Here is a 13,309-nt window from a genome sequence, read left to right as displayed (position 1 = left end):
GGAAAACTCCTTCCCTGGGGCTGCACTCCAGTAGGATATGTGGTGGTTGCAGAGTACACAAACCAGCTGTGGAATAAAGGTAATAATGATACATTTGCTATTCTTAGGTAGTACTGTATTCTGAAATTTTGCTTCATATGATTTGGGTAATGGCAATAGGTGTTCAGGCAATGCAGACTGAATACAGCCCAGCAACTATGAATTTATAGCTGTAATAAATATTTGAAGTCTTGTTTTTATCCAATTTACAATTTCAGATTTTCAAAAAACATTTTTCCTAATAAGTTGTTAATAAATACACTTGCTACATTATGTTACAGGGTTATCTGTGAGTTTAACCTTTATTGAGAATGGCTTAATTACAAATAAAAATATATTTATGTATAAAATCCCTGCATGTAAAATCCCCTTCCTTTGCTATTGACATCCTGACAGAAACAAAGCAACTGAACATTTTCAGAATGAGTGTTTTGATAGACAGTCTTGTAATGGGAAACCAAGTTTCAGAAAATGCAGATGTTCTGAATGCTTGTGCAGTGAGCTGCTTTTTCAGCTGAACTTGTGTCATATACTCTTTTCGCTTGGCTTTTACTTCTTCCTTGTGTTTTCATCTGTAGCTGTACACGATCCTGTTGTAATAGTGGACCTCTCCTTTTGTCTGCACTAGCTTAGACAGCTTTATCTTTCACTTTTGTTGAAGCATTTAAACCCTGGGTACCAAACACTTACCAGTCAATATTGTTACACTCGTCTGTGCACTTCCGGACACTTAGCTTGCCCTTAAGCTCATGTTTTCTATAAGCTCAGGATTCACGTCTGGTAACAGAAACAGTAAGATGCTAAATGTCAATTACAAGCCTTTTGTGAGAATTGATTTTATTTAACTAATCAGGCCTTCTCTAAGATAAAGCCTGTGGCAGTTTAATGGTATTGAATTAACTACCTACCTGAAAATGCATGGTTAAGGAAGTACTCTTAACAGCCTGCAGCTTACATACCTGTTAGTTATTAACAGAGCTAATACAATCTCTCTAAATCATCATGATTTTTGCCCTGGACATAAAAATTCTCAGATCAGGAGTCTTCTGGTTACTTACTTTGGAGGAGTTGAAAGGCATTATTTACAATAGCTTTTGTACCTTTCTTCTGGAGGGATTCTGCTGGTGGCACTGATGTACCGGTTCTACACAAATCACATCCTACCTCTTACTCATTTTGCAGCTATCAGTGCCAGAATGTATTTAAACTTCACCAATGATAAGCAAAATTTGACATGCAAAATTTCCTGTCATGTACTTTTGTTTGGAATTTTTTAAGGGTTGCTGCATTTTAGATGTCTGTTACTATTTTTTGCCTTTGTACAAAGGAGCACTCTTGATTCTACTAAGTACTTAGTGAACACTGTATAGATACTTTCCAGTTAGTCAACAACTGATGAAAGAAAATGTTTATCTTGGTAAAAAAACTTTCTATGCTGAAAGTAGATTCCTATTTATTATATCCACCAGTAAATAACAATATCCTTTTACTGTTATTCCACAGAGTTCCAGAACTTGAACAGTTCTTTTCCTAAAACTATGCCAGAGATGTGGGATCTCTGTCTTAAGTGCAAATTTTCCTAGTTTTATATCAGTGCTGATTTTCCTACTCACTTTCATATAGGCAGGACTGAAGATTGAGACTTACAGGAAATTATGATGGATGAAGCTGAACTAAGTGGCTTTTTCTTACACTTCAGAGTGCTCCTTGTGTAGCAGAGGCAAGGGCTATGAATGGGCTGCTACCACTTTCACTTAATGTCTCAATACAGCAAAAACTTAATCCAAATACAGCTGTAGTATAAGAGCTAGAAAAATCTAAGTTCCTGGCTTCTTACTTGTAGCAGAGATGCTTGTATTTCCTCTTTTCTTAATTGATTTTAGCTCTTCTTAGAAGGTCACTGAACTAATACCAACAGCAAAATTTGGCTCAAATTAAGATTCAGCATTTTAGCTACAATGTAGTAGATGCTGTCAGATATTTACACTTTACACACAAAATATATACCATTAGTGTGGATGATAATTTTCTGCATTTGCTTAATAAGTTTAAAGTTCATATTTAGAATGGATTCTGCAGAAACTGGCACATGTGGGTGGCATAACATTCAGAGCTTTTTGCAAAGAGCAAGAAAGACTTTCAAGTGCAAATAAAATTTTTCCACTTAAACTTTTGGAGCAATATGGAGCTCTGAGCACTCATCCAAGAGGATTTAGCCAAGAGATGGATTTTGTAGTGCAAGGGAGCAATTCCAGTATTGCAGTGCATAAACGCTAAATCTCTGTTAATTTGGTACATGGGAAGTTTCCTACATTGCAGACAATACTGATGAGCCAATAAGGCATTTTTTTGTTATTTAAAAGTGGTTTAAGTTAATATTTTTTTCCTTTTATAATACTCTGCTGAACTTCAAATCCATAGATTTTGGATGAGGAGCAGCCCTTGATGCTTTGACAGAGAGAGAAGCAGGTATTTTCTATTTTTTTTCTTTGTTTACCTAAACCTATGCAAATATTACCAAGTGTTAAAGTTCATAAATGTGGTGCTTTTTTCTTACATGTTTAATTTTAAAATAAGCTGAAAGTGAACAGGCTCTGTGCCTGTAGTTCAGAACTGCTGTCAAATGTGCAATGTTGAAAATTAGGAAAAAAGACAAAACCAGAAACAAACAAACCAGAGACAGACATTGCAAAATCAGATACATCATCAGAAAAAAAAAAAAAGGTAAAGACAGCATTGCAATATAGGTCCTGTCAATGTCTATAAAGCCTCCCTTGTTGAAGGTCCCACTGCAGTTCAGGAGTGAGGTGTGTGCAGGGGAGTCCTGAGACAAGCAGCCAGCTGCCGTGCAGCCTGTGCAGGAAGGGGCAGGAGTGTCCTCTGTGGATGTCAGCTGTCTGTGTAGATGAACAGAATATCTTCATCAGTGCCATAACTTGTCCTGGCTTCCTCGAAGTTACTGATGCTGGTGCAGCATGTTCCTGGTAAGGAGGAACAAAATGTTATGAAAAATTCAGAAGGATTTGCTGTTGAAAGGTTCTTACACTGGATGTAACAGCCTCCACAAACAAAACTAGTATAGAGACTAGACCCAGCAGCTTAGGTTACAGCTTTACTTGGGTAGATTTTTTCACCTTAAAGAGCTCGCTGAAGTAATGCTGCAACTAGGTACTCAACTGGCCCTTCTGTTACATTCTGCACACAGTTCAGCATCTCTCACTAATCCATCTGAAAGCCAAACAAGCCATTTGCTAGAATGCCTCTATGAATGCTTCAGCTAAATCACACCACAAAATGCGGCACTGATGTAATTAATGTGGCAAAACCCCTTCTGACAAATTGGGTAACAGTGCTTGAAATGCCTGCACACTGTGAGGGGAGGTCCAGCTGTGGCTCTGTTGTTAGACTTGTTAGTAATGCACTGGCTGAGAATCCATCCAAAGGGACAGGCTACTTACGGTCAGCATAGGCAGGGTTATTGTAGTAAATACTCCCTGAGGCTTTGTTGTAGCCACATAACACTATGAAATGGCCCTGGTAGTCAGGGCTCCTGCAGAAGCACTTCTGTCCAATGGGAAGGAAGCAGCAGTATTTGACAGGACTTGAGCAAAGATCACACAGTAGCAGGACTGCGTTCACAAGGACGATGGCTACGTGACCCTGGGACAGGTGGTTTTGGATGTCTTGAACGGTTACTGTGCTGCAAGGAAAAAAACAGACACACTTATTGAAAGAGGCTGGCGTAAAGTGCATGATGGTGGACAGTGCAGCTGGCACAGCTACTTCTGTATCACAGGTACAGGTCTTTGCTGTTAAACCCTGCAGGCTTCGCTATGGACAAAGCCTGACAGAACCTGCAGCATTCAAGGCCTTTTCATTTCATTGCTGCTACTGAAGTGCAGAACAACGGCTCTGGATTCTGCAGTAACACATTCTGAGATGACATTCGTATCAGATGCCCCAGAGAAGAGAAATAAAGGAACTGGCAACTCAGTAACTTGAGGGACTTCTGTTGTGGGAAAATTTTAAGTGAAGTGTTCTCTCTTGTGGTTAGAAAAACTTGCCTCTGAAACAACAAATCTTTATTGACTGAGTGGTTAAATATTGTTTAACCACTAACCAAATTAAGATGTGCCCAAATTTGTCTGTGTCACACAGGACTGTGTTTCTCCCAGTTGCAGTTTTGAATCACCTGATACTCTTGAGGCTTTATTTCTACAGTACCTCCTACAGAGAGTAAGTATCCACCAAATATAACCTATAACCTCATCTGTTAAATGCTGTCCTTCATTGAGGCAGATGGTGTGTTCTGTATACATGAGAATTTCATCACTTGGATCTGTTCCAGATGTCTGTGCTGTGTGCACCACCTGATTGAACTTGCGTGCTTTTTATTTCATCTTTTCCAATGTCACTTCCCCACTCTGATGCCCCAGCCTCAGTACTGCACAGGTAGATATGCCCTCTGTCCCTGCCTTAATCAAGGCCACAATCTTGCAAAAGCAAGAGGAACTGAGTGTCCATTCTGTCCTGTCACAGCTGTAGTTGGAGTGATGGTGACTCCACACGTGTTAGAAAGGGCACTTGAGTCTGCTAAATGTAAGTTACACTCCAGCATTCAAATGCTGTTGCGGCTGCCCCATATCCTGTCTTCTTTGCTTACCCCATATCGTTTACCCCACTTCAACAACAGGGATCCAAATCCAGCTTCCCTGTAAAAATGGACGCAGCTCACGTTGGATGCTTAGTCCTTTCCCAATAGAATTCCACTGCTGGTTGTGAAACAATTCTGCAGTTTTTCCATTTCTTCTGGGTTTGCAGTTCTTTCATGGAGTTCCTTCTTTCATGGTCCCCTTGGCAAAAGCTCCTATGCTAACTTGTACTTTGCATGTTTGTGTAGGAACAGAGATCCATAATGTTTGCATAGCTCTGGGAACAACGAGTTCTGTACCCACACAGAATTCTCCTTAATTCCAGCAATGGCCAGTTAGAGTGCTGTAGGCACTCCTGCTGCCTAAGTGTAATGGATAACCAAATTCAAAACATAAACAGTCAGCTCCTGTCAGCATTTTCATATCACTTATTTTACATCATGACTAATTTTTCTTCAAGCTTCATTATTAGCTCTTGATGTGCATGGGGGTTTTTGAGACAGATATAGTAGAAAGACACTAATTTGCGAAAAAGGGCTTAGGGCTTGATTTCAATCTCTTTCAGCAGTTTAGCTTGGTGCCTCCAAGAAAAGCAGGGGCCCACAGAATCTCCAAAGAGAAAGAAAACTATAAGCTTACCATTTCTCCACCAGCACCTTGCAGTCTTTGGCTTGTGCAAAGAGCTGATTCACTCGATTCTCTTCTGTGTCAAAGTGCTTCCTGTAAAATGACTGTGGAAATAACAGAAGTTCTGAACTGGAATGGTGTTTACCTTGGGTAATCCACCACTTAAGAGTCTGCTACAAGGGGCCTGCATAAGTTGGAGATCTGGCTATGGGATAGAAGATCTCTCCCTTAGTTCACTGGAAGCAGACTTCTGCTCTGAATTACAAATTAAATTCACTCCTGGTCAGTTACTGTTGCAGTTTCTATCCAGTGGCTGTTCAGCTGCCTACATGAGAGAAGCCTGTCTTGTTTCCCAGGGGAAACTGGGCAGGAGCTTGTATTAAAGCCACTGCTGCTACAGGCCCTCCTTGGCCCCTTGTTGGCAGTCCTGGAGAGGCCAAGCTCTTAGTGGATGGGAGGCTGAGTTCCCCTCTCACCTCTAGAGGTGGATCTTCCAGGTCAAGGCTGAGGCACGGTGGTGGGGAAAGTGTGGAAGCTAAACACTGCTGCTGCCCAGGCTGTACCTGTTCTGTAGATAAATACAGGGCTTCAGTCTCCAAGGCTGTCAAATAGGTTGGAACCTTTTATGAACACTACATGCAAACTTTTTAAAAATTCAAAAGATGGAATCAATATGTGGGATCATATTGCCTTTGGAACAGATTTGTACCACCTTTGGCAGTAGGTCAAATTAACTGTGGTTGACTGTCAGTAGCACAGCAGAGCTTTTATAGCATGATACTTGGGGCTTTTAAAGCTGCCTGCTCTTCCCCTACAGATGAGAATACTAACCTGATTTTTGTAGCCCTTGTCCACTCCGAGTGTCTGGGTGCAAAATCTATGCTTAACTCCGAAGTGCCGCATTAGGTAGGCCAGGTCAATAGTCCAGATACTCTTTGTTAACTGGAGTTCCTGGATGGCTTTCTGAAACTCATCATTGTCCAAATGATTCAGGTACCTATGGTATTAGGAAAGGCAGGGGAAGGGAAGCACAGATCTTAGGAGAAGTAAAATGTGTGCTGTAGCCCAAGCCTCTACATCACAGCACATAAAAACTGAAACAATGGGCTTGGTTAAGAAATAACAAAAAAAAAAAAAAAAAAAAAAAAAACAAACCAACCCACAAAAGAGACAGAAATTTAAGGGAAGGGAGTAGGGAATATTTAACTGGATTTATTGCTGACTTTTTAAAATTGGAAATGTGTGGTGCCTTGACTGTTCAAGAGTGTTAGAAGTGTACAGGTGCTGTACCAGAGGCAAGCTGGTATAGAACTCTGTCCTGAAGGGTTTACAGTGTAAATGTACAAGTGTATTAGAGTCAACAAAGAAGAGTTAAAAGACTAAGACTTCCTTCACGCAATAGATGGATTTCAAAAGGAGGAGCCGTAAAGGAATTCAGTAAATATTCAGAGGACACTTGTCTTAGGCACTGATGACACAAAAGGAAGAAAAGGGGAGATGAAGTCAGGAGGAAGCTTGGGACAGGCTGCAAAGGGGTGGGGCGAGGCAGTTACAGGGAGTTCTGAAAGTAAGAAAACAAATGGAAGTAAATGATAAAAAATAAAAAGGGACTGGAATTGAGAATGCAGGGCAAACAACGTCAGATCAGCAGGGTGAGAAGATTAATCTTGGAAGCTTGAGTTTTGGGCAGACTGGATTGGCAAAGAGGTAAAGGGAATAGAGGTTAACAGTAGTCAAGATGGGAAATTACCAGCACACGGACTAACGTCTTGGCAGAAGGGATGGAGAGAAATGAAAATCTTCTGCTTCATATCTACTAAGTGGACATCTAAATAGGTATTTCTCCTGCACCTAAGCTCATGTTCCTCTGTGGAAGGAAAGAGGAGTTCAGCAGGACAGCTACTAGTTCAGAAAAAAGTAAAACCAAAAATAAAACAAAAAAAAAAACCCCAAAGGGCAACACAGTTTTGAAGCTGAAACTACTCCTGGAACACAAACACTCATCCCACCAGCTGGGGGCTTAGCAGGACAGAGGTAGTACACGTACAGCACACACTCATAAACTGGGATACACCTACCCATCATTTGAAAACACAGAAAGGAATCGGGTGAGTCACAGCTAACTACCAGTTCTGAATTGTAACAACAGGAAAGAGGCAACACTTTCTATGAGTTTATGCGTGTCATAGAGCTGATTTGGTATTCTGCATCTGTCTAATCAGTCAATTATTCAAAAACATCTGAAGTTCAGTTTACTTTCCCTTGCTCCTGCCAGAGAACTGGGTCAGGCCCAAGCAGCAGTCACTGTCCAAGGGTATCTCAAAAACTGCTGCTCTCCCTAAGACTGAACTCATGGCTGCTTCAACACACCTCTTCTCCCTGGGATTTGCTTTCCGCTATCCCTCCCCATGGAATGGGATTTCCCACACTAAGAGAGCCACTTACTGAAGCACCATCCTGGAGCAGGCCAGCCCGCAGTCCCAGTGGTACAGCTGCTGAATCACTGGCACTTTCAGCTGGATGCAGTCAACTGTGTGAGTAGAACACAAACGATGTCAATCCATATAGGAATGTTTTGCCATCCCACTAAAAGTCAGCCTGTCCTCAGCACTACAGCCACAGAAACTTAGGAACATGTTTTTGTCTGATTGGTAGGTAGATTTTTTTCTTTCTTAGGGAAACGTACTTTTAGTATTTCTGTATAGGTAAGTATTTGGTTTAATCTCATACTCCTTTATTGTTCCATACCTAGATCACTGCATTTCCACCGCCTTTTCCCTTGGAAGTTTCTTTTTTTTTTTGGTGGGATGACATACCCACCAACCCTCAGCTGAAGCTCTATTTCCTGGATAACAGCAGGTAAGACACAGGTATTCATCCTTTCTCTTGTGTCTGAATATACTTCTGTGCCACAAGAGGAGTTAAACCAAACTGGGAGAAAACATACCAAGACCTCTGGGCTGGAATCTCTTAGAAGTCCCACAGATTTAAGCCTTTTCTATAGATGTCTTTTTTCTCAGGGATGGTAATTTACAGAATTTTAACAAAACTCACAAGTGGCACCAGTTGCCCTTTTGTATTAATTCCACCAAAACCTCAGTAGAGAGGGGAAATTAATAATATCTACCAAAAAGTCCCAAAATACAAGCTCCATCCTCTGCCTTAGTTTTTATTTTTATGGAGTTGGCAATGTGGTGGTTTCAGTTTCAGGAACACCCTCACCACCGGCAGGACTTGGAAGAGCTGTGCCTGTCATTGCTACTTCAGCACTGACCAAAGTGAGTTAATCACAAAGGGCTTTTCTCAGTAACCTTTGATCTAGAAAAGGCCTTTGAGCAGTTTTTTTAACAAGGTCATCTACATTTTATGATGGAAATAAAAATGCATTTGACATCACGTGGACTTGTCAAGTTTTGATGTAGTATTATTTATATTTTTCCTAGTTGTGCCCCTGTTTAATCATGACTAGTGGCATACCAGTTGATATAGTCAGTCTTTTTAATTCATCTAGCTTAAGGTGCTCTCAAGTATCATAACAAAAAAAAAAAACAAAACCCAAAGAAAATCAATTCCCACTTGTCCTCAAACCAGGACTTCTTAAATGCTTTATCATCATTTTTCCTTGGCATGTTATTAATCAGTCCCCTTTTTGTTAACAGCCAGGGCCTCTAGCAAGTCCCACGTTAACCAAGGGGTACATATTTTCTACGTGAAAGCTTCAGAGAGCACTAACAAGTTTTCTTGGCCGTTCAGTTTCCAATCACCTGTTTCCCAACACACCCAGAGCTCTTCAGGGATGGCTGTCGGCTGTCCCAAGATGAGATACCAGCCCATGCCTGTAAATCACCCTGCGAACCCCGCTGCGGTTTGCCAGATCCCCGCCGCCACGACCTTAACGACGGAGCCGGCAATTCCACATCGCTGCTGCGGGCGAAACCCGCAGCACAGCGGCTCGGGAGGACGGAGAGGCGGCCGGGGGCTCCGGCGGGGCCCTCAGGAGCCGCCCGCCGTGACCACTCCCAGACCTGTTCCGCGGGCGGACCCCGCCGCCCCCCGCCCGCGGAGGCCCCGCCGCAGCGCCAAGCACCGGGCTGGGCGGGCCGCACTAACCTGGCGGCGGCTCCCCGGCCTCCCGGGGGCTCTTCATGGCGGTGGCGGCACCCGCCACCCGCTCACTGCCGCCCCCGCCGAGCCGGCGGCACAGCCCCGGGGCCCGGCGCTGGCTCCTCCCGGAGGCGGGGGCTGAGGGGGGCCGGGCCCCGGGGTGCTTGCCCCGTGCCGTGGCGGCGGGGAGAGCGGCGAGGCAGGCGAGCGGGCAGGGGCATGACACGGCGGGCGGGGGGCGCGCGGCCCTGCCCCGGGCACGGGGCACCGCGGGGCTGCCGGGCTGGCCCCGGGCGGGAGCGGACGGGACGAGGCCGCGCCGCCCCCAGCGCCGCGTTCCGGTTCCGGCGCGCGGAGCAGGGCGGGAGGCGGCGGAGGCCATTAGCGGAGAGCGCGGGCAGCGCTGGGTGGTGAGTGCCGGCCCCGGGCCGTGTCCCCCTGCGGGGCCTTTTCGCTTCCCCGGGCGCTGTGGGGACGCGTCCGAGCGGCGCCGCATCCCCTGAGGGGGCCGGGTCAGAGCGGCGGTGTGCGGGAGGGCTGGGGTGACCCCGGCTCCCTCACGGCAGGGCCCGGTGCTTGGCGCTGCGGCCCCCGAGCGCGGCCGTGCTGCCTGCTGGGCTCGCAGGGGCCATACCGCTATGGGGTGTACCTGGGGCTCTTCCCACGGAGATGCGAGTGGTTCGTTATGTGGTACTTAAAAGTGAATTTCCTAGAAGAGACCTGGAAATGACTGGCTATTGATATTTAGTCTTTACATGGGTACGTCTCTGGAGAAGTGTTATTGATGCATAGTCAGAGCGTTATGTTGTGTTTAAATGTGAGAAAATTGGTGCTTTACACTAACGGGGAAGATGATGGATTGCGTAGGTGGAGCTTATTCTACATCTTTCTTTGTAATAACAGCTTTTGTTTTCCTTTTGCCTCAGGTGTAGAGCCACAGCACTGCAGCCATGTCGATTGGAGTGCCAATCAAGGTCCTGCATGAGGCAGAGGGCCACATTGTGACGTGTGAGACCAATACAGGAGAAGTTTATCGAGGCAAACTAATCGAAGCTGAAGACAACATGAATTGTCAGGTATCTTTTGCTTCACAAGGATGGAGGGAAAGTTAGCTGATCTGGGCCTGGGAAGGCTGAAAATTTGATTAAAAGACTGTTGCTTTTAGTCCTGGGATAAAGAAAACTGTGCTGCTGCTTCTTACCATGGTGAAGTGTATTCATCATTACAGAGTGCTCCAAAGAGGCCAGAGCTTATTTCCAGTTTCAGAGTAGGATTCGGCATCCCTGTCAGTAAGATTAGGGATTTTAAGATTCTGTCCTGTGAACAGTGTTTTTATGGAGTTCTTTATTTAAGGCCATTAAGTATAAAGAATAAAAAAACCTTGATTTAAGAAATGGAAGTTTATTTAATGCACGTTACTTTAGTCATTTCAAGAGGGCCTAATTTTGACTTCAGGCAAGTGATTGTTGAAATCAGAGTGCTCTCCTAATAGTACTTGAAGAGCCTTATTAAAACTATCTGCATATGAGAAAACAAAAATGATGACGCTGATAAAGCTAATGTGTAAACTGGGGAGAAAGCAAAAGTCTTGGGCAGCAGGCATGGAGTATGTTTAAATGGTTGTGATGCCCTGTGTGACAGCTGAGGCCTTTCTAAGCACTGACTGATTTTTACCTTCCAGATGTCCAACATAACAGTGACATACAGAGATGGACGGGTCGCACAGCTTGAGCAGGTGTACATCAGGGGCAGCAAGATACGGTTTCTCATCTTACCAGATATGTTGAAGAATGCTCCTATGCTAAAGAGCATGAAGAATAAAAACCAGGGTTCTGGAGCTGGGCGAGGGAAAGCAGCTATTCTCAAAGCTCAAGGTATGTACAATTTGTTCATGGTCCCTCCCCCTATTTTTCTGTAGAACTGGAAAACTCATCTCTGTCACTGAGGAGATTAAGCAGTAAGAAGTGAAAAGATTACTGGTTCATACAGTGTTTTTCTGTATGTTTCATCTTACGGTGGGAGTCAAGACTCAGATTGTCCCAATTACCTGAATGTGTAATATTGATGCTACAATAATTTAGAGGTAGTGAGTAGTCTTGTTAAATAGAGCCTTTCTTTTAAACTTAAGAGTTCTGTTTTCCAGCAATTGTGGCCACTCCGCTGTTTGGAGTACTTAGGGAAGGATTCAGGTGTTCTTGTTAAGCTTTTGTAGGAAAACAACTTTATTTATAAAGATGGTACTTAAGCTACTGGAAAGCTGTAATTATTAGCTTTTCTGTAGTTCTCTCTCATTTGTGCCTTTCTCAGGGGCTCAGTCTAGTTATTAGTTAGCTGAGTAACAATGATGTGCCACAAAGCCCCTGATTAACTTCAGTGTGCAGTAACGTTTAAGTGGGGGAGCAACTTACTGAGTAGTGTTGCAAAACCTTGCAAGAGTGTGGGTTTCAAATCTCTTGGGTGACACAGATTTGTGTGTCAGAAGGAACATGAGATGTATGAACATGTACTGCAGTTGTTCTGAGGAGACAGTCTGTGGGACCATTAGGTTCTGGTTCTTCTCACAGAAAGCTTCTTGCTCTCACATCACTTTCTGAGCATTTCCTTGCTTCTGAGCAAGAGACCTTGAGTGTTGTTGATGTTTTGCTTGTCAGTTGTTGAGATAAATATGCAGGTATGTCAAATTCATGTAATTCCTGATGTTTTCTTTCTTCAGTGGCTGCAAGAGGAAGAGGCCGTGGTATGGGCCGTGGCAACATCTTCCAGAAGCGAAGATAATTTTGGTCTTGGCTGAATTGCTTTTTTTAATAGGGGTGTTAACTTGACTATGTGTGCATTGGTATCAGTTTTGTTTAATAAATGTTTCTGACAAAAACTTGTGTGCTTTTACCTGACAGGACAATTCTTGGGCAAATACACTGTAGGTTGATTTCAAACTCAAGCCAGCTTTGTCTGGAAAGTAGTGGATTTTGTTATATCTAGGATTGACTGCTTTGTGTGATGCGTTGGTTTTTAAAGATCATTATGTTTCCTTTTTCTTGTTTAATCCTGCTGTCATTTATTCTCTAAAGAGTTAGAAGGCATTCTTAATGAATAATTTTAAGTCATACATTATAAAGTCTTATTAGCAGCTGCATTTATGGAAAATACAGCAAAACAGAGGGAGCTTCCTGAGAAGCAGAGCACTGTGTTCTTTTGCTTTATATGGACCTACAATAGATAGAGGTCCATCTTCAGATCTGTCTATTGAACTTGTATTCTTGCATTTCTTTTTTTTCTCTTCAGATATGGGGAGAAATTTTAATTAGGAGCACACAACTTTGATAGCCCAGATCTACATTTGCAGTGAAAAAATCTATTCTGACTTTCTTAGCAGTTTTTCCCCGTGTCTGGGAAAAGACGACAACATAAAATAGGCATTTTCCGGGATGAATTTGAAACGTTTTGTAGATTTGAAAGGTGGTGCAGGTGTATGAGGAAAGTCTTATAAATAGTTATCCATTAAACACAGCTCAATACAAGTGCTAATGTTTTGAACAAAACTCACGATCAACTTCAGCTTTTGATCTTATTACCTATACATAGTTGTGTATAGATCAGCTGATCTGCAGGAAGCCAAATGTAGTTGTAACTTCAATTTACTTTGCTTAAAGTGTAGCATGGTTGTTTTTAGTGACTTAAATGGTTGAAATGTTTAAATGTAACCCTTCTGTACCTAATCACATACTTGTGTGCAGTCAATTACCAGTCTGTACACACACAAAAGGGCTGGTCTTGCTTTTCTGCTCGGATGCTGTGAAGACTCTCCCTTGTGTGCAGACAGGAAAGTTGAACTCATGTATTAACTTGTTGAATTGTGTGTAAATAAAGCTGTATTTGGTCTCACATCA

General features: G+C 43.2%; 2 protein-coding genes across 5 annotated transcripts; one reads left to right on the top strand and one right to left on the bottom strand.

Annotated features, from left to right (window-relative positions):
• Positions 1–314: 314 nt before the first annotated feature.
• GUCD1 (guanylyl cyclase domain containing 1) lies at positions 315–9,830 on the bottom strand. Of its 3 annotated transcripts, none has more exons than XM_039560950.1 (6): positions 9,429–9,830; positions 7,764–7,848; positions 6,150–6,315; positions 5,331–5,422; positions 3,498–3,739; positions 315–3,020 (listed from the first exon to the last, which is right to left on the bottom strand). In XM_039560950.1, exons 1-6 carry the CDS (start codon positions 9,802–9,804, stop codon positions 2,929–2,931), a joined length of 1,053 nt encoding a protein of 350 aa, XP_039416884.1. In that variant the 5' UTR covers positions 9,805–9,830; the 3' UTR covers positions 315–2,928. The 3 variants fall into 3 exon arrangements, with proteins under 3 accessions (XP_039416884.1, XP_010396423.1, XP_039416885.1); XM_010398121.4 differs by lacking the exon at positions 9,429–9,830 and adding an exon at positions 9,083–9,256; XM_039560951.1 differs by lacking the exon at positions 3,498–3,739.
• Positions 9,580–13,309, top strand: SNRPD3 (small nuclear ribonucleoprotein D3 polypeptide). 2 transcript variants are annotated; one of them, XM_039560953.1, is made up of 4 exons: positions 9,580–9,625; positions 10,349–10,498; positions 11,104–11,296; positions 12,136–13,309. In XM_039560953.1, the coding sequence occupies exons 2-4, from the start codon at positions 10,373–10,375 to the stop codon at positions 12,195–12,197; spliced, it is 381 nt and encodes a 126-aa protein (XP_039416887.1). In that variant the 5' UTR covers positions 9,580–9,625; positions 10,349–10,372; the 3' UTR covers positions 12,198–13,309. The 2 variants fall into 2 exon arrangements, with proteins under 2 accessions (XP_039416887.1, XP_039416886.1); XM_039560952.1 differs by lacking the exon at positions 9,580–9,625 and adding an exon at positions 9,755–9,832.

The sequence above is a fragment of the Corvus cornix genome, chromosome 15, assembly GCF_000738735.6.
Source record: "Corvus cornix cornix isolate S_Up_H32 chromosome 15, ASM73873v5, whole genome shotgun sequence".
Lineage (NCBI taxonomy): Eukaryota > Metazoa > Chordata > Aves > Passeriformes > Corvidae > Corvus > Corvus cornix.
The sequence above is the reverse complement of the archived record's forward strand: the minus strand, read 5'-3'. Positions and strand labels throughout refer to the sequence as shown.

Coding starts and splice junctions, on each gene's coding strand:
- SNRPD3 (XM_039560953.1), top strand. CDS start 10,373: ATGTCGATTGGAGTGCCAATCAAGGTCCTGCATGAGGCAGAGGGCCAC. Junction 10,499..11,103: donor AAGACAACATGAATTGTCAG/GTATCTTTTGCT, acceptor TTTACCTTCCAG/ATGTCCAACATAACAGTGAC. Junction 11,297..12,135: donor AGCTATTCTCAAAGCTCAAG/GTATGTACAATT, acceptor TTCTTTCTTCAG/TGGCTGCAAGAGGAAGAGGC.
- GUCD1 (XM_039560950.1), bottom strand. CDS start 9,804: ATGGCCTCCGCCGCCTCCCGCCCTGCTCCGCGCGCCGGAACCGGAACG. Junction 7,849..9,428: donor GGCCGGGGAGCCGCCGCCAG/GTTAGTGCGGCC, acceptor CTACTCACACAG/TTGACTGCATCCAGCTGAAA. Junction 6,316..7,763: donor TGCTCCAGGATGGTGCTTCA/GTAAGTGGCTCT, acceptor CTAATACCATAG/GTACCTGAATCATTTGGACA.